General features: G+C 32.3%; 1 protein-coding gene across 1 annotated transcript in view; it reads left to right on the forward strand.

Moving 5' to 3' along the window:
• Window positions 1–625: 625 nt before the first annotated feature.
• Window positions 626–20295, forward strand: part of LOC132736794 (titin homolog) — a 50922-nt gene continuing 31252 nt past the window's right edge. Inside the window, exons 1-15 of the mRNA XM_060724009.1 lie at window positions 626–1187; window positions 3473–3715; window positions 4301–4528; window positions 4818–4949; window positions 6968–7113; window positions 7560–7695; window positions 8955–9019; window positions 10236–10372; window positions 10825–10882; window positions 11734–11869; window positions 14412–14557; window positions 16339–16474; window positions 17183–17328; window positions 17874–18009; window positions 19731–19881. Of these exons, the coding sequence (XP_060579992.1) occupies window positions 626–1187; window positions 3473–3715; window positions 4301–4528; window positions 4818–4949; window positions 6968–7113; window positions 7560–7695; window positions 8955–9019; window positions 10236–10372; window positions 10825–10882; window positions 11734–11869; window positions 14412–14557; window positions 16339–16474; window positions 17183–17328; window positions 17874–18009; window positions 19731–19881 (2558 nt within the window). The remainder of the gene's footprint in view (window positions 1188–3472; window positions 3716–4300; window positions 4529–4817; window positions 4950–6967; window positions 7114–7559; window positions 7696–8954; window positions 9020–10235; window positions 10373–10824; window positions 10883–11733; window positions 11870–14411; window positions 14558–16338; window positions 16475–17182; window positions 17329–17873; window positions 18010–19730; window positions 19882–20295) is intronic.

A 20295-nucleotide genomic window follows, 5' to 3' on the forward strand; every position in this document is an offset into this window, starting at 1 on the left:
TAGCAGAACGGACAATTACAATGTTCTTCGTCGAAGGTGTAAAACATAGAGGTATTATTTACCTGTGTCAACCAACCAAAGACCCTGTTCTATCTTAATTCTATAAAGCACAATTGATAATTTATAATAAATTTATATATATAAAAGATAGGGCTATTATTCCCCTGTGTCAACCGACCAAAAACCCTGTTCCATTTAATTTTTTCAAAGCAAAATTGATAATTTATAATGAATTTATATTATATGTAGTTTTTAAGATAAATGCATTATTTACACAATACAAATTTCTATTTGTTCACAGTCTTAGAACATTCTATTTGACAGTATATCATTTTATAAATGTCATTTACTGACTTTTCAAATTTTAAGTATAGCTCTTGTTAGATGAGTAAAGTTGATTTCCACAAAAGCTATAGAACTTTAGGGTCAAGAAATGGATTGCAGGTGAGCAACTAAGGAAAACTCTAGTTCACTTGTTATTAGCATTGTAGACTTGACGCGGTAATAAATATATCATTTTTGTTCCTTTCACTTAAATTTAGAAAATTTTTAATATAAAAATAGTTGACATTTGAAAGACATTGTAAGGAAGCAAATATAACTTTATTGTTTTAACCTTTGTAGAATGACAACTTTAGATGAAGAGAGATATTGGAGACATATACTGCTGCTTGGCGAGGGTACTTCGTTTGTATTACAGAGCCTTGTATTGCAAGAAGTAGGCAAATCTGGAAAAACCTTAGAGAATCTGCTTCTTAATAACAAAAATCAATTCAATAGCATAATGAAAAAACAACGAGACATTCTTTACCCAGCACCTTTGACAGCAAATTCAGATTTAACTAAATGGAATTTGTCGCTCCTTCTGCTTGTCGTGAAGAGATTATTCTATCCAAAACTACCAGATGAAATTGTATCACATATTCAGGCATTAAAGGCCTATAGAAATTTTATCCAAGAACATCATCATAAGATGTCAATGGACGACACAGAGTTTTTAACAAGTCAGACACATTTACAAGAACATTTGCGAAACATTGCAGGATACCTCGACCAAACTGATCAAATTGATGACATTATCAGACGAATTGCAACAGGCAATAATGACATTGAATCAGTAGTTCGATATGTCAATGAAATTCACGCAAAACGTAATTCTGTAGAAAGTGCTTTTAAAACTATGAAAGGTACGTAGATTTTATTGAAAAACTTCTATTAATAAAATTTATCAAGCTTCAATCTTTTAAAGCATGACACATTGGAGCTTAAGAGACTTGTACATATATGTTTGCTTGAGTTTTTATGCTCCCCAAAAATTTCGGGGGAGCATATAGTCGGCGCCCTGTCCGTCTGTCCGCCCGTCCGTCTATCGTCCGTTGTCTTGTCCGGAGAATAACTTGAAAACCCTTGGAGATAATTTGTTTAAACTTCATACAGTGGTAGAGGGCATTGAGGGGGAGTGCAGTGTCAAAGAACCATAACTCTATTTTGCCCGGTTTTTGAATTATCTCCCCTGATAGAAAAATCTTGTCCGGGACATAACTTTAAAACTATAAGAGATATCAACATGAAACTTTGTAGGTGAATAGATCTCAATAGGTAGATGTGCAGTGCACAAGAACAATAACTCTTTTTGTCCTTATTTGGAGTTATTGCCCTTTGTTAATTTTAACACCTTGAACTTTGATCGGAACATAACTCTAAAACTATAAGAGATATCAAAATGAAACATTGTAGGTAGATAGATCTTATTGAGACAAAGTGCAGTGCAAAAGAACCATAACTCTGTTAAGCCTCATTTTTGAATTATCTCCCCTTATAGAAAAATCTTGTCCGGGACATAACTCTAAAACTATAAGAGATATCAACATGAAACTTTGTAGGTGGGTAGATGTGCAGTGCATAAGAACAATAACTTGTTTTGTCTTAGTTTTGGAGTTATTGCCCTTTGTTAATTTAAACACTTTGAACTTTGTCCGGAACATTACTCTAAAACCATAAGAGATATCAAAATGAAACATAGTAGGTAGATAGATCTCATTGAGAAGAAATGCAGTGCAAAAGAACCATAACTCTGTTAACCTTCATTTTTGAATTATTTCCTCTTCTAGAAAAATCTTGTCCAGGACATAGCTGTAAAACTTTAAGATATGTCAACAAGAAACTTTGTAGGTTGATAGATCACATTGATTAGAAGTGAAATGCAAAGAACAGTAAATCTCCCATACCTAATTTTGGAATTATTGCACTTTGAACTTTTTCCACGGACATAACTACAAGAGGTGTACTTTCCTGTGTCCAAAACCTATCCGGGGAGCATCACCCGGCTCAAACCGGGCTCTTGTTTTACTAGGCGACTCATGTTCTTTCTTGATCTCGAAAATATTAACTCAAATATTATGATTAGAAATCATAAAATATGTACCAGGAGCATGCCAAAAGTTTGTTATATCTGAACAAACAAAAAACAAAGCAAAAAAAACTTAGCGAGTTAGATTTCTTTATGAGAGTCATTTCCTTCACGCGGGGAAGGTCATTATATTTTGAGTCATAGTAAATATTCTTAACGATATTGACCGGAGACATAAGTCTAATTTACTAAACCACAATATTATTTTTCTCCAACCGTGTGTTTACAGTTTATTGTTTATTTTAAAGCTGCCATCCCACACAAAACGGATCTAAAAATTATCAACATTTTTGTTTACAGTTATTAATTATGCATAAAAGTACAAAGAAATATATTTTTTGTCATATTTGAAATATATTACATAATGCCAATTTAGAAATATATGTTTTGACAGGATGCCAAGATAGGAATTCTCAGACTATTTCCAAAATCCGAAACATGTTCGAACGGAAAATAAAATATGATTTCACAAAAGGTAATGCTCCGTTTATGGATTATGTTGAATGCAAAAACCTATTTTATTCATATAAATTGATGAAAAAATAAAATTAGCCAAACAATAAAAATAACAAAAAACAAACTATTAATAAAGAATGTGTGGAATGTGGTAAGAGTTATATGAATATTGAACTGTTTTGGTCGGCCTGTCTGTCTGCAACTGAATATCATTCAATTTGTATTCCCGCCTGACGCGAGGGAACCCTACGGCGTCATACAGATAGTATTAATATATTTGTTTTCATCAAGTGCAAACTATAATAAACATTCTATTTTAAGAAAAGCAATCTTAAAAGTCCATATATGAAGAAGATTAGAGCAAAAGTAGAAATCGTCAAGTTATTGAAATAAATTGCATTTCGTTTAAAGTACATCAATTTCTTCATAATACTCGATTGTTTGTAGACATGTTGCGATAAATTCTAGTAGTGTGAAAACAGTGCCTGACAATGCTTTTTGTAGATATTTTAAATAGCTCTAATAATTAATAATTAATTTATGTTTGATAATATATACACTATCGTTATGAAATGGTCTTGTTTGTACCTTCCCATCTATTTTCAGAGCTGATAACAATTATACAAGCTGATTGTGAAAATGAGGATCAACACAAGAAAGCAAATTTACTCTTTCATTTTGTAAAGATTATACAAGATCAGAACTCATTTAGCGACGATGAGATTAAAACGATCATATCACAAAAGGTTGAATGGTACGGAGAAAATACATATGAATTAATAGATGACTTGATTGAATGGTTCACTGACATAGAGCCTTCGAATCGTCAGAGTATTTTAGCCTCCTATTGTAAGTATTCAGCATGTATAATTGAAATAGGAACGGAAACATTAATTACTTGTCAAGCTTGTTATAAACGATTTATATGTTAATTTAAAGTTTGCTATCCTTTTCTTTAATTTCTTTTAATTAGTCTAATAACATATCGCAGCAATATTCCGGACAAAATTATGAATAAAGTAATCACATAATGGAAGCTGACAACACTTGCTTTTGTTAACATCATTATCTAAGGATAATTAACGTGTATTAAAATAATGCATAAGTGTGTATAAAAAGGTTTACAACATTTTATTATTGCTGTTTTGGGGCATTCGGTAGCTTTAAAGTTTTTGACATTGTTGGTTTAACCTTATGGTAAAGGTTTCATTATAAATTATGAACTTCGTTACTAGCAAATTCATCACATGACAAAATGTACAGTTACGCTCCTATTGCATTGCATCCTCAATTTCAAATAGTCGTGAAAATTAAATTCAATATTTTTCTTTTGAAATGACTTTAAACACGTGCATGTTGTTTATGATTAATTATTATGAGTAACTTAAATCTGTAAATATCTACAGTACTTTGCTTATTCCTTTTTTTCCCAAGGGGACGACATTGGAACAGAAAGTAGCAAAAAGACGTTGAAGAATTTAGTGGTACCTCATGTCACTGATAAAGAACGGTTGATAAATGCTAGGAAAATGTTCAGGGAACAAGAGAGAAACAGCTACTTGGAAAATGTATCTAGGACACTTTCAGCAATGTTTGATGAAGACATTCGTGTTAGGACATATTTGGTTAAAGATCATATACTAGAAACTGTACAAGAAACAGGTTATATTTATTAATTTATTTGTGATTTCTTCGGGCTTCAAAATAGGATACAAATGGAACATGCAAATGAAACAATCTTAAACCAGTTTAAGTACAAATGTAAGATTGATGTTCGCATGAATGTGATAGATCTTCATTAGCTTAAAACTATTTAAACTGATGTACACATTATTAGATATATCACCAACCAATCAGCTCAATAAATGGAAACATTTCCAATGTGTTAATATATTGTTCGGCTCTAGATAATATGCTGTTTTAAAGGTCATTTATTATTGTTTTTCTTCAGGATTAGTGTCGCATTCTTCCGGCAATATGAACGTACATACTTTAAAGTCGCTTGACTATTCTGCTGACGAAGGGAAATTAGAAGATAAGCAGTGTACGCACCTGAAACTTCCTCAACTACATGACGTTAAAGGTATTAATTCCTTAGATAACTAAACAACAGATTGCAGTCTTATCCGATCAGAATTGTTTCAAAATCGACCCGCTTTACAATTGTTACATGAATGAGTCCCACACTTCATTATGACTAAAGTTCAGCTTTATTCATTTCGTACATATAGATCTAAAAACCACCGTATATGTTTTATATGTTTCGCCCTCATTGTGATTTGGATTTTCCGAGAAAGCTATTTTAGCCATACAATCAATTCGTTCTTTACAGATATGAATAAGACGAAGTGTCAAAGTATCGCTCTCCGTGGGAGTATTTTTGTTATAACAAATGTTTGAAGTATTTTTTTTACAAATCTAGCCAAAAAGAGATCATTTCTGCTTTTGATGAATAGGAAGATTATCCATAAATGGCAAAAATTATAGCGGAACGTCTATTTTCGTAAAAAATGAAACTGTAATTCTAATAAGTTAAAAAGTTGCAAAATAGTCTTAATCCTCACTATCTATCTGTCCGTCCGTCCGTATTTTTGTCCATCACACTTCCGTGTCCTATCTATAACTATCAAGGGAATTCAAAACACAAATGTATGTTATGATAAGACGATGTTTTATGTGAAACACCTGGATCCCTACCTATTCAAGGTCCATGGATGAACTGATTTTGAAAAAAATCTTGGCATTAGTGATTACCATTATGAGACGATGTGCGTGTCATGCGCAAAATTCAGTCGCCCAACTCCATGGCCAAGGTAACACTTAGGGGCCGAAGATAAACATGAAAGAATGTTATTAGACTAATTAAAAGAAAGCCCATTACGGCAAAATTGTAAAATGTTGCAGGCTCGGTTTGATTGAGCCTGTTCATTGACGGTACTGGAAAGTGCAAGTTACGGCCCACGCCCAACACAGATATGATAAAACCTTGTAAAGACATAGATGCTACTGTTTTGGTCAAAATATCCAGGAAATTGACAAGAAAAAATGGTTTTGATGATTCCTAGCTCAGGTCCGAAAATGTGTCAAATGGGGTTGAAATATAGGTCACACTGCCCACATGTGGAAGAAAAAATTCTAAAAATCTCGGGGCTACTGTTTTAGCCCAAATATCCTGGGAAAAGGACGGAAAGGATTTTTTGATGATTTCTACCTCAAGTTTGAATATGGATTTCTTGGGGTAAAAAATAAGGTCACATAGCCATACTATTGAACTACCTTTTTAAAACTCCAGGGGCTGTTTCAGTTAAAAAATCCTGGGAGTGGTCAGAAAGGTCAATTTCCTTATTTCTTGCTCAATATCATAAATGGGTCGCCTGGTGTTCTAGAATCTAGGTCACAAAGCCCTAATATAGATAAACATTGTTAACAGTCTAGGAGCTACTGTTTTAGACCAAACATTCTAGAATTTGTCTAGCTCAAGTTCTAATATGGGACATTGTGGGTAAAACAAACTTACATTCAGTTCAAATATGGAAAAAACTTGTTTACATTCTAGAGGTAATATTATTAGCCAAAATATCTTCAAAATTTGTCAGAAAGGTTTTTCATTTTCTAGTTAAAGTTATAGCTAAGTAATGTTGGTCATCTAGGATCAAATAAAGTCACAAAGACAGAATATGGAAGACTTTTACAGCTACACAGTTTTGCCCTCATATCCTGGATTTTTAACAGTGCTTGTTTGCATGATTTCTAGTTAAAGTTTCCATATGGGTCATCTGGTGTAAAAAAACTAGGTGACAGACGATACAAAAGGCATATATGGAACAAAAACTCTTGTTCTATTTCAGGCGCAGATATGAATGTTATGTATCAGTTTAAGTTTATGACATATCTGCTTTTCTTTCATTGCTAACGATATTAATTCAGAGTCTTGATAATCAAGTGAGCGATAGCAGGACCATCATTACTATTTTACGATTTCCTAGTAGTTGCTGCATTATTCTTGTATTCCTTATATATTTATATGTACCATAATATAATTGGTATCACTTTTCCTGTAATATTATTAACGATCATATAACATTGTATTCTACCATATAGAGGCACCGAAGATTGATCTCATAAGTTTGCCTGCCAATAAGGAAGTTCATGTGATGGTTGGTGAACCACTGAAGCTTGAAATTGGTAATTCAGGATCACCTACACCAAATGTGACATGGTTGAAAGATGGGTACCCTATTGAAAGAGTAAGTAACAATCGATTAAATTCATTTTAAATGGAAGAGGTGACCCTATTTTGCATATTGTAAAAAAATTGTACTTTCTATTGTTCTGGCATCTATTTATTGATGCCTATTTAAACAGTAGAGCTTATTGAATCAATTTGGTCATACTCAAGTGTTGTATGTTTGGATTACAATTTTGTTTTGAAAATTCAGAATTTATTTTTTATTCTCAGCTATTGTTATATTTTCAATGTAGTTTGACAAATGCTGAAAATGTTAATTTTGTTTTAAGATCCTAAGAATTTGGAACTAAAAAGATACAAAGCCAATATAGTATAAGTTTAGTACACAAAAAAAAAGTAAGGCAGCTTTGAATCTTTTATAGCATGAAGTAAAATTTTCACACCAATTTTCATTGAAAACTTATAACATTGCCTAATCATAAATTTTGAATACTGTAATTACAGGCGACAGAATACAATAATGATAATTTGGCTAAATTGGAAATTTCTAAAGCCGAACGTAATGACACAGGAAAATACCAAATTAAAGTGGAAAATGAGATTGGTTCGGACACAGCTGTTATCTCTGTCATTGTTCTTGGTAGGCTATAAGTCATTCACGAATTTAGAATATATATACGTCACCAGTATAGATCGCATGCATATAGTAAGGCCGAACTGATTACTGGCTGATGCTGAATGGCATTTTTTTTAAAGCCCCCAATATTTAGGGGGCCCGGGAAAATTAAACAAGGGAAGTGGGAAAAACCCCCTGAACAGAAATAAAACCCCTTTTATAATACCCAGCAGGGAAAAAAGTTTTAAATTTTGGGTTCGGGGTTTTGGGAAAAGCTTTTAAAATTAAAAAATGCTTCTTTATTTTATTTTTCATTAGGAAATTTTTAAAGTTATACCCCAAAGCAAAAATGCTCTTTGGGGTAAAGCTTTTATCGGTACATAAAATTTGTCTTTTGTTTTTTTGCATAGGGATGTTAATTTTCATTTGGGAAAAATTTAAAAATATAAAAGAGAAATAGCAAAATTCCAAAACTTTTTAAATACCTTTGTGGGCTAAACAAAGAAAAAAAAAATTCATTAAAACGGGAAAGGTACGGGTCCCTTGAGTATGTTCGGGTTTACAGAAACATTTAATATTCTAAATAGGTAACTTCAAAGAGCCAATCTACATTTATGTTTAAAGTATCCCTATCCTGAGGATAAAAATTGGGTCTAGCAAGGTGATGATTTCAAGGACCATAATAAAGTCTCTTAAAGTAATTAGCAAATCAGGAAACTTTTAACTCAAAATTTTTTTATTCAAAGTATTAATTTTTTTTTACCTTTTTAACTATTTAATAAAATACAAATATTATGGGACTTGATTTACAAAACGAGTAGGCCCCCGAATGGATGGATCTTACAAGGTTTTCCTGGAAAGGAAGTCCGTGGTGATGGGGTTTGGTGGCCCATTAAAGAGTGTCATTGGGTAAATTAGATCACCTACAACAACTGTGACAATGGTTTTGAAAAGATGGAAACATATTGGAAAGAGTAAGTAAAAAATTGATTAAATTTATTTGAAAAAGGGAAAGGTTTTTGTTTTTTTTTTTCTAATAAACAATTTGGGAAGTAAATCGTAATTTAATGTTGTTCTGACATCTGCGTATCCAGGTTATTTTCAAACAGTGTAGAGCTTGCACATCAGTTTCGGGTCATACCTTAAGTGTTTTTTTGGTTAGATTCAAACTTTTGTGTTTGTGAAGAATTAAGAAAAATTTTTTAATTATTCTCAATTAGTGTGTTAAACTTACAATGTAAGTTTGACAAAAAGCTGGAAAATTTATCAATTTTGCTTTTTAGATCCTAAGCAAATTTGTAAAAAGCGCAACAGATCCTACGGCCAAAAGGTGGATACAGAAGTTTGGGTAAAACAATAAAAGAGAGAAAAAGTAGCGGCGAAGACTTGAATCCTTAAATTGTAATCGTGTAACATTGCCTGTCAGATACATCATAACAGTTTACTGTAATAGGTTTTTTTAACAACAAATCAGCTTATGAGCACACTGAAGTGTTATCCAGATTTCAATGATAACAAAATTTCATTTATAAATCTGGTTGCTGAGGGAGTAAAAATGTTTTTAAAATTGTAAAAGGGGCAAAGTTTTTAAAGTTTAAGGAAAATATCCGATTTTTTGAGAGATTTTACACCCGGTTTTAAGGGGAGAAAAAGGCAAATATTTTGTATGGGCCCGTTTTTTTATGTTTTTTTGGGAAAAAGAGAATTTTTTTGGGTTGGGGGGAAGCGAGTTTTGTTGATTTGTTGAATTTGGTTTGGGAATGTTTTTTGGTGACTTAATTGATCGGGGGTTTTTTGGGGTTTAATTAGTTTTTTGGTTTTTTGAGTTTATTTTCGGGGTTTGTAAAGATTTTAATTGGGTTTTTGATTTTTTGGGGGAAAATTTTTGGTCTGGTCAATTTTATATTAGTTAAAATGCTTTGTTTTAAAAGGGATAATGTAAATATTTGGGTGCCTTTAAGTTTTATGTTTAGGTTTTTTGATGCCTGATTAGAAAGGGGTGAAGTTAATATTATTGGAAATGAATATTTGTTTTACTGTTATCTTGAGTTGTAAAAATATTCATTTTTGTGTTCTTCATTTTGTGGTGATTTTATTGTTTTTTGCTTGGTCATAGGTTGTTTAGAGCTTGGGCTGGCAGGGTTCTAGTTTTTTGTTTTCGTATAGAAGACGTATACGTGAAAAAGATTTTCGGTTAAGTGGTTTGATAAATGACGTGTGTTTTGTTTTGGGTTTAATAATGATCAGAGTTCTTTGTTTTGGGTGTAAATAATAATCAGAGTTTGTTGTTTAAATGTATATGTGGATTTGAGATAGAAAAAGATACAATTCCTAAAAAAATAATGTTAACTATACAAGTACATGCTAGTTTTCCAACTGAGAATATTTCAATTTTATGTCAGGCGGTGCTGCCCAGCCCCTATATCTTGGAAATTGGTTCTAGTATTTATTACTAAATCTTTCCTTAGATTAAATAACACCAAGGCAGTCATTTCTCCTGACATTGCCTTTAACCTAAACAGTAAATATAACATTGATAATAATTTTAGATATTGTAATTACAGGCAACATTATCCATTAATGATGGTGTGGCCAAATTGGAAATTCGAAAAGCAGAACGTAGTGACACAGGAAAATACCAAATTAAAGTGGAAAATGAGATTGGTTCAGACACAGTTGACATTTCTATAACTTGTACTTGGTAGGGTTTATTAAGTGATTTTGCATGAATGGGAAAATAGATCAATGTCACCAGTATGGAGCACATGTAAATAGTTAGGCTGAACTGAGTACTGGCTGATGCTAAATGTCTTTATTTTCATGCAGCAATCACTTTATACTTCACCAAAGAGCATATTAAATTTATTAAAAGTATCTTATCCTTGTTGCAAATTGTAGCAATGTGAGTGATTTCAGGGCCATAATGGCTCTCTAGTGTTATCAAGATAGGACTTTTAATATCAAATTAATTATTCCAATATGTAATTCAATGTTTATAATTTAATTTTTCATTCTTTTAATTACAAGCATATTACATTGTATTCTACCAAACAGAGGCCCCGAAGATGGATCTTACAAGTTTGCCTGACAAGGAAGTCCGTTTTTTTGTGGTTGGGTGAACCCATTAAAAAAGCTGATCTTGGGATATCAAAGGATCACCTACACCAATTGTGACCCCTGGTTTTTAAAAAATGGTAAACGTATTGAAAGAGTACGTAAAAATCGTTTAAAATCATTTGAAATGTAAGAGATGTCTTTGTTTTGCATCTAATAAACCACTTGTACTCTGTATTGTTCTGGCTTCTGTGTATCGAGGTCTATTCAAGCAATATAGAGCTAAACAAATCAATTTGATCATACTCAAATGTTTTATGTATAGGTTACCAATTTTGTTTTGAGAATTCAGACAATTTCTTTTTATGCCCCAACAAAGTGGGAGCATATACCGTTGCACTTGTCCGTCCGTCCGTACGTCCCGAAATCATGTGAACGCAACTCCTCTTAAACCGGATGGCAGATTTTGCTTAAACTTCCAGGGATGAACAACCCTAATGTGTAGATGGTAGTAAAGGAAGTAATTTTCGCTGCGACCAAATTTAACAGCATAATGGCCCTTTGTTGATTTTTTCACTATTTACTATGTAGAAAATTTGTGAACGTAACTCCTCTTAAACCGGATGGCAGATTTTGCTTAAATTTCCAGGGATGAACAACCTTTATGTGTAGATGGTAGTTAAGGAAGGAATTTTTGCTGCGACCAAATTTAACAGAATTATGGCCGTTTGTTGATTTTTAGTTTTCAACTTTTGGCACTTGTAGTCCAAAAAATATTTGACCTAGAGTCATAAGATTGACAGAACAGTGGCGTGTGGGGGCATCCGTGTCCTATGGACACATTTCTTGTTTTGTTCTCATCTATGTTAAACATATCATGTAGTTTTACAAATGCTGAAAATATCAATTTGCTTTTAGATACTAAGAATTTGCAAATGAACAGATCCAAAGCCAATATAGTATAAGTTTAGTACACAAAAAGAGAAATTTTAGATATTGTAATTACAGGCAACACAATCCATTAATGATGGTGTGGCCAAATTGGAAATTCGAAAAGCAGAACGTAGTGACACAGGAAAATACCATATTAAAGTGGAAAATGAGATTGGTTCAGACACAGTTGACATTTCTGTAATTGTTCTTGGTAGGTTATAAGTATTTCATGAATTGAGAATATATCAATGTCACCAGTATAGAGCACATGTATATAGTTAGGCCGAACTGATTACTGCCTGATACCAAATGTCTTTATTTTCATGCAGCAATCTCTTTACACTTCACCAAAGAGCATATTAAATTTAGTAAAAGTATCCTATCCTGTTGCAAATTGAAGCAAGGTGAGTGATTTCAGGGCCATAATGGCTCTCTAGGTTATTAAGATAGGACTTTTAATATCAAATTTATTATGTTTCATTCTATTAATTACAATCATATTACATTGTATTCTACCAAACAGAGGCCCCGAAGATGGATCATACAAGTTTGCCTGACAAAAAGGAAGTCCGTGTGATGGTTGGTGACCCATTAGAGCTGATCATTGGTATATCAGGATCACCTACACCAATTGTGACATGGTTGAAAGATGGTAAACGTATTGAAAGAGTACGTAAAAAATGTTTAAGTTCATTTGAAATATAAGAGATGTCTATGTTTTACATCTAGTAATCAACTTGTACTGTCGATTGTTCTTGTTTTGTATCCGGGCTTCAAACAGTTAAACTTAGCAAAAAGAATTTGGGCTACTCAAAAGTTTTATTAAGGTTAAAATTTTGTTTGGAATTGAAAATTTCTTTTTTTTCTAATTTAAATTTTAAAATTTATAAAAAATTTTAAAAATTAATTTTAATTTTAAATAACAGGCAAAAAAATCCATTAATCTGGGATGGGGCCAAACCCTTTAAAATTTGAAAAAACTGAATGTAGTTTCACAGAAAAAAAACCAAAAATTAAAAATGAAAAAAAGGTTGGTTCAGACACAGTTGACATTTCTGTCACTGTTCTTGGTAGGTTATAAATAATTCATGAATTGAGAATAGATCAATGTCACCAGTATAAAGCACATGTATATTGTTAGGTCGAACTGATTACTGGCTGATGCTAATTGTCATTATTTTCATGCAGCAATCACTTTATGTCCCCAATTTAACAATTGAGTCGAAAAATTCTAATGCTTTTCTATAATATCATTTTTCAGATAATATTTTCACACAAAGTACTCAATGGTGGGCTTTTATTGTACTATTGCCCTTCCATTAGTAAAAAATTCCAATTTTCAACTTGTGTCGCACGTAACTAAACAAGTATTTGACCTAGAGTCATGAAACCTTACAGGAATGTTGCTCAGCATGTGTAGTTGTGCACCTTGGTATTATCATGTGGATATTATAAGTATTTTTAGAGTAATTGCCCTTGACTTAGTAACAATTTCCAATTTTCAACTTGTGTTGCACGTAACTAAAACAGAATTTGACCTAGAGTCATGAAACCTTAATAGAATGTTGCTCAGCATGTGTAGTTGTGCACCTGGGTAATTTCGTGTGGATATTTTTAATATTTTTAGAGTTATTGCCCTTGATTTAGTAACTATTTCCAATTTTCAACTTGTGTTGCCCTTGATTTAGTAACAATTTCCAATGTTTAACTTGTGTTGCACTTAACTCAAAAATTATTTGACTTAGAGTCATGAAACATAACAGGAATGTTGATCAGCATGTGTAGTTGTTCACCTGGGTATTTTTGTGTGGATATATTTAGCATTTTTAGAGTTATTGCCCTTGAATTAGTAAAAAAATATTTTCAACTTGTGTCGCACGTAATTAAAAACGTATTTGACCTAGAGTCATGATACCTTACAGGAATGTTGCTCAGCATGTGTAGTTGTGCACCTGGGTAATTTCGTGTGGATTTTTTTAGTATTTCTAGAGTTATTGCCCTTGAGTTAGTAAAAATTTACAATATCAAACTTGTGTTGCACGTAACTCGAAAAGTTTATGACCTTGTTGGCCTGAAAGTTTACAAGAATGTTCGTCAGCATGTGTACTTATGCACCTTGTGGATTTTTTTCAGTATTTGTAGTATTTGCCTTTTTCTTTATAAAAGATATTTAGTTTTCAACTTGGGCACTTGTAGCCAAAACATATTTGACCCAGCGACATAAGATTGACAAATCGGTGGAGTGTGGGGGCACCCATGTCCTATGGACACATTTCTAGTTTCAGTTATTATTTTAAAGTTATAACCCTTCTAAGCACAAAATACTCAATGGTTAGCTTTTATCGTACATCAAAATGTCTGTTGTTTGTTGTCCATATGCATAACTTATTATCCATTTCTGAAAATTAAATATCAAGAGTATAGCTATTCCTCAAGTTAAATACCTTGTGGTGCTCAACAAAAGTAAAGTAAATCATTTTTATTTGAGGTACAGTGCTTGAGTATGTTCTGGTACAGAAACATGCTAAGTATGCTTATATAGAACTTCAAAGAGCATACTAAATGTAGTAAAAATATCCAATCCTTGATGCAAATTGTAGCAAAATTGGTGATTTCAGGGCCTAAATGCCTCTCTATGTTATTTAGATAGGACTTTTAACATCAAATTAGTTATTCCCCTATGTAATTAGAAGTATATGATTTTATTGTTAACTATTATTTACAATCACATTACATTATATTCTACCAAATAGAGGCCCCAAAGATTGATCATACAAATTTGGCTGACAACAAGGAAGTCCGTGTGATGGTTGGTGAACAATTGAAACTGGTCATTTGTATATCAGGATCACCTACACCAACTGTGACATGGTTGAAAGATGGTAAACGTATTGAAAGAGTAAGTAAAAACGATTATATTCATTTGAAAAGGAAAAGGTGTCATACTCAAGTGTTGTATGTTTAGGTTCCAAATTTTGTTTCAAGAATGAAGAAAATTTTCTTTTTATTCACAACTACGTTGTACATACACTGTAGTTTGACAAATGCTGAAAATGTCAATTTTGTTTTAAGATCCTAAGAATTCGCAATTGAACAATAGTATCAATTTAATTCCGAAAAAGAGAAAAGTAAGGCAGACTTGAATCTTATATAGCATATAGTAAACTTTTGCCACCAATTTATATTAAAAAATAGTAACATTGACCTAAAACTAAACAGAAAATATAACATTGATAATAATTTTGGAAATTACAGGCAACAAAATCCATTAATGCTGGTATGGCCAAACTTAAAATTAGAAAAGCTGAATGTAGTGACACAGGAAAATACCAAATTAAAGTGGAAAATGAGATTGGTTCAGACACAGTTGACATTTCTGTCACTGTTCTTGGTAGGTTATAAATAATTCATGAATTGAGAAAAGATCAATGTCACCAGTATAGAGCACATGTATATTGCTATTACGAACTGGTAACTGGCTGATGCTAAATGTCATTATTTTCATGCAGCACTTCATGTCCCTAATTAAAAAATGGAGTCCGAAAATTCTAATCAGAACAAGGTCCTTTCAAAATATCAGCATGGAAAAAGCTTTATTGATTCAGTTAGGTGAAATGCTATGATTGTCTATATCATTTTTCAGGTAATAATTCCACACAAAGTGCTCAAGGGTGAGCTTTTATCATACATGAAAATGTCTGTTGCTTGTGGTCCATACGCATTATGTCATCTTCCTTTCTGAATATCAAGAGCATAGCTATTCATATTAAATACCTTTTTCGTGCTCAACAAAAGTAAAGTTATTCATTGAACTTGAGGTACCGTGCTTAAGTATGTTCTGGTACAGAAATATGCTAAGTATGCTTATATAGTACTTCAAAGAGCATACTTAATTTAGCAAAGGTATCCTATCATTTTTTTTTTCAAATTGTAGCAAGTTTTAGTTTTTCCAATATGTTATTCAAAGTACATAATTTTATGTTTAACTACTATTTACAATCATATTACATTGTATTCTACCAAACAGAGACCCCGAAGATGGATCTTACAAATTTGTCTGACAACAAGGAAAGTCCGTGTGTTTGGTTTTGGTTTAAAAAAATTGAAGCTGGTCTTGGTAATCGGGGATCCCCTACCCCAAAACTGTGCCCAGGGTTGAAAGATTGGTAAACAAAATCAAAAAGAGTAAGAAAAAACGTTAAATTTTCCCTTTAAAATGGGGAAGAGTTTGTCTAGGGTTTTACATCTAGTTATCAACTTGTATTCTCTTTTGTTCTGGCTTTTGTGTATCCAGGTCTATTCAAACAGTAGAGCTTATAGAATCAATTTGGTACTCAAGTGTTGTATGATTATCAAGTGTTGTATGATTAGGTTACAAAATTTGTTTTGAGAATTCAGAATATTTCTTTTTATTCTTAACTAGGTTATACATCTGGTGTAATTTGACAAATGCTGAAAATATCAATGTCGCTTTTCGATCCTATGAATTCGCAATTGAACAGAAACAAAGCCAATATTGTATAAGTTCAGAACCCCAAAAGAGAAAAGAAAGGCAGAGTTAAATCTTGTTTAGCATAAAGTAAGATATTCACATCAATTTATATTGAAAAATTGTAACATTGCCTTATAACTCAACAGTAAGTATAACATTGATAATAATTTTAGATATTGAAATTACAGGCGCAAGAATCCAATGATGATGATGTGGCTAAATTGGAAATTCCAAAAACAGAACTAAGTGACACAGGAAAATACCAAATTAAAGTGGAAAATGAGATTGGATCAGCCACAGCTGACATTTCTGTCATTGTTCTTGGTAGGTTGAAAGTTATTCATGAATTAAGAATTTATATACATCACCAGTATAGAGCGAATGCATGCTGATTACTGGCTGATGCTAAATGTCAGTATTTTCATGCAGCAATCACTTTATGTCCCTAATTAAACAATGGAGTCGGAAAATTCTTATCAGAATAAAGTCCTTTCAATATATCAGCATTGAAAAGCATTATTGGTTCAGTTAGGTGAAATGCTATAGTTACATTATGTTTCTCTATTTTATGTTTTCAGTTAGTTTTTTCAAGTTATAACCCTTCTAAGCAGAAAATGCTCAATAGTGAGCTTTTATCGTACATCAAAATGTATGTTGTCTGTTGTCCATAGGCATAATTTATTATTCATTTCCGAAATTAATTGATGAAGAGTATAGCTATTCCGCATGTTAAATACCTTGTGGTGCTAATCAAATGTAAAATAAATCGTTCAACTGGAGGTACAATGCTTGAGTATATTCTGGTACATAAACATGTTAAGTATGCTTATATAGTACTTAAAAGAGTATACTGAATTTAATAAATGTATCCTATCCTTGATGCAAATTGTAGCAAGGTGAGTGATTTCAGGGCCATAATGGTTCTCTAAGTAATTAAGATTGGACTTTTAACATCAAATTTTTTATTCAAACTATATGATTTTATCCTTTACTTTTATTTACAATCATATTACATTGTGTTCTACCTAACAGAGGCCCCGAAGATTGATCATACAAATTTGCCTGCCAACAAGGAAGTTCATGTAATGGTTGGTAAACCATTAGAGCTGGTCATTGGTATATCAGGATCACCTACACCAACTGTGGCATGGTTGAAAGATGGTAAACGTATTGAAAGAGTAAGTATAACTTGATTAAATTCATTTGAAATAGAAGAGATGTCTTTGTTTGGCAACTAGTAAACAACTTGTACTCTCTATTGTTCTGGCTTCTGTGTATCTAGGTTTTTTCAAACAGTATAGAACTTAGCAAATCAATTTGGCCAAACTCAAGTCTTGCATTGTCTAGCTTAACAATTTTGTTTTGAGAACTAAAAAAATTTCTTTCTATTATCAAGTACGTTGTACATACAATGTAGTTTGACAAATACTCAAAATATCAATTTTGTTTTAAGATCCAAAGAATTTGCAATTTAACAAATCCAAAAAATAGAGAAAACAGAATGTAGAAAAACATTTAACAGAGCAAAATTGAAAATGTAACGAAGCCAAATATAGTATACGTTTTGTATACACAAGGAGGAAAGTAAGACAGACTTGAATCTTATATAGCATAAAGTGAAATATTTGCATCAGTTTATATTGAAAAATTCTAACATTGCCTTTAAACTTAACAGTTAAATTTAATATAACATTGATAATTATTTAAGATATTGTAATTACAGGCGAAAAGTTTGAAAAATGATGGTGTGGCTAAATTGGAAATTCAAATAGCAGAATGTAGTGACACAGGAAAATACCAAATTAAAGTGGAAAATGAGTTTGGTTCAGAGACAGTTAACATTTCTGTCATTGTTTTTGGTAGGTTATAAATAATCATGAATTGAGAATAGATCAATGTCACCAGTATGGAGCACATGTATATTGTTAGGTCGAACCGATTACTGGCTGATTCTAAATGTCATTATTTTCATGCAGCAATCACTTTATGTCCCGAATTTAACGATAGAGTCGGAAAATTCAAATTAGAACAAGGTCCTTTCATAATATCAGCATGAAAAAAGCTTTATTGGTCCAGTATGGTGAAATGCAACAATTGTATAATACTTTTCTATTACATTTTTTTCAGATAATATTTTCACACAAAGTACTCAATGGTGGACTTTTATTGTACATCAAATTGTCTTTTGTTTGTTGTCCATAAACATTATTTAATCTTCATTTTCGAAAATGAAATATCAGGTGCAAAGCCGGTACCGTGCTTGAGTATGTTCTGATACAGGAACAAGTAAAGTATGTAATTTAGTACTTAATACCTCTAGAGCATACTACATTTAGTAAAAGAACCCTATCCTTGTTGCACATTGTAGCAATGTGAGTGATTTAAGGACAATTATGGCTCTCTTGGATATTTAGAAAACTGGATTTGTTTTTTAAACAACAATTACCTTCACCTTGTTCACAGACACCTGGGTAACAATTCCGAGTTGCGTCTTGATATTGCTGTATCTTAGTCATAGTCACCTGGGTATTTATCCCCAGTAGCGTCTTGATATAATCTACCCACACACAAAGATTTGTATCACAGACATCTGGTTAGCAATCCTAAGATGCCTCTTGATATAAGCTACCCATACACCAAGTTTAGTGTCAATAGGCCAAAGCAAACTCAAGTTATTGAGCTTAAACTGAATTTTTATCTTTAGTAACATTGGCCTTGGTCACAGACGTCTGGATAGCAATCCCAAGCTGCCTCTTGATATAAGATACCCATACACCAAGTTTATTGTCAGCAGGCCAAAGAAAACTAAAGTTAAAGCGGGAACTGAAATTCAATCTTTAGAAACAGTGACCTTGACCTTGATCACAAATACCTTGGTAGCAACCACAAGCTGTCTCTTAAAATAAGCTACGCATACACCAAGTTTGGTGTCAATAGGTCAAAGCAAACTCCAGTTATTGAGCTGAAACTGAATTTTTATTTAAGTAACAGTGACTTTGACCTTGACCACTGACACCTAGGTAGCAATGCCAAGTTGCCTTTTGATATAAACTACTTACAAACCAAGTTTGGTATCAGTACATTGAAAACCTTGTTAATTAAAACTTTTCTACAGAAATTATACTGATAATGAGATGTTTTGCAGAACAAAATTTCGGTCTCTCTGCCCCCGTCCTTGGAATTAATTGATTTATATAGACTTATGAAGGAGTTTTCGTGTCTGGTCTATATCTTTTAACCGGTGTAAGGAAATTGGAACAACTTGGTAGTAATGTTAATCATAATAAGACGACGTGCAGATCGCAGGTTTGACTTTTCACCAAGATCACAGTAAGTCATTTGGTATCAATTTCACAATGTTGTGTCCGCTCTGTACATTTTGAACCTATTGAAAGAAATAAAAACTATTTGGCAGGAATCTTACTTATATTAAAAAGCTGTGCAGAACATGGGTGTGGGCTTCTTGAGATCAAAATTGGCCCTGCCCCTACCATTGGATATTTTTAAAGATGTTTATTTAAAACATAAATTTCAAGTTTCAATTTTATAGCCATCAAATTACCTTGATTACTTTTTTTAGACAAGCCAGGAGCACCAGGTGTACCTAAATGTAAGACAACCACAGAGAACAGTATAACTTTTTCGTGGACACCACCCAATAGAGACGGAGGTAGCCCTGTCACTAGATATGTCCTGGAGTGGAGAGAGAAGGGTGATGATATATGGGAAACGTAAGTTTGAAGTTTGGGTTTAAGTGAAAACATAATATACAAAACATTTACTTTTAGTTTGACTATCATATTTTTATGTCTTAAATAAATGCTAATATGATTCTTTGTTTTGACATAAGAATATATTGATTTATTCAAGTCAAGATTTTTTACACAGCTTTGAAGAAATCGTTTAACATACAATGCTATAGTTTGTATATCAGTTATATTTTCTTTGAATGAATGTAGTGATATTTCATAGATGTAATGCAATACATTTTGTCTGATTGTGAATTTTCTTGATTACTTCCATTTGTTTGAAATAAAAATCCCAATTACTTGAAATGGACATGTTAAGATCGAATTTTAGAAGAAAATGATTCAAATCTACTCACACGGGCGTCCTGGTAGCACTGGTCAATATTTTATGTGCAT

The sequence above is a fragment of the Ruditapes philippinarum genome, unplaced genomic scaffold (genome assembly GCF_026571515.1).
Source record: "Ruditapes philippinarum isolate M1 unplaced genomic scaffold, ASM2657151v2 ctg1262_1_1_1_1, whole genome shotgun sequence".
Lineage (NCBI taxonomy): Eukaryota > Metazoa > Mollusca > Bivalvia > Venerida > Veneridae > Ruditapes > Ruditapes philippinarum.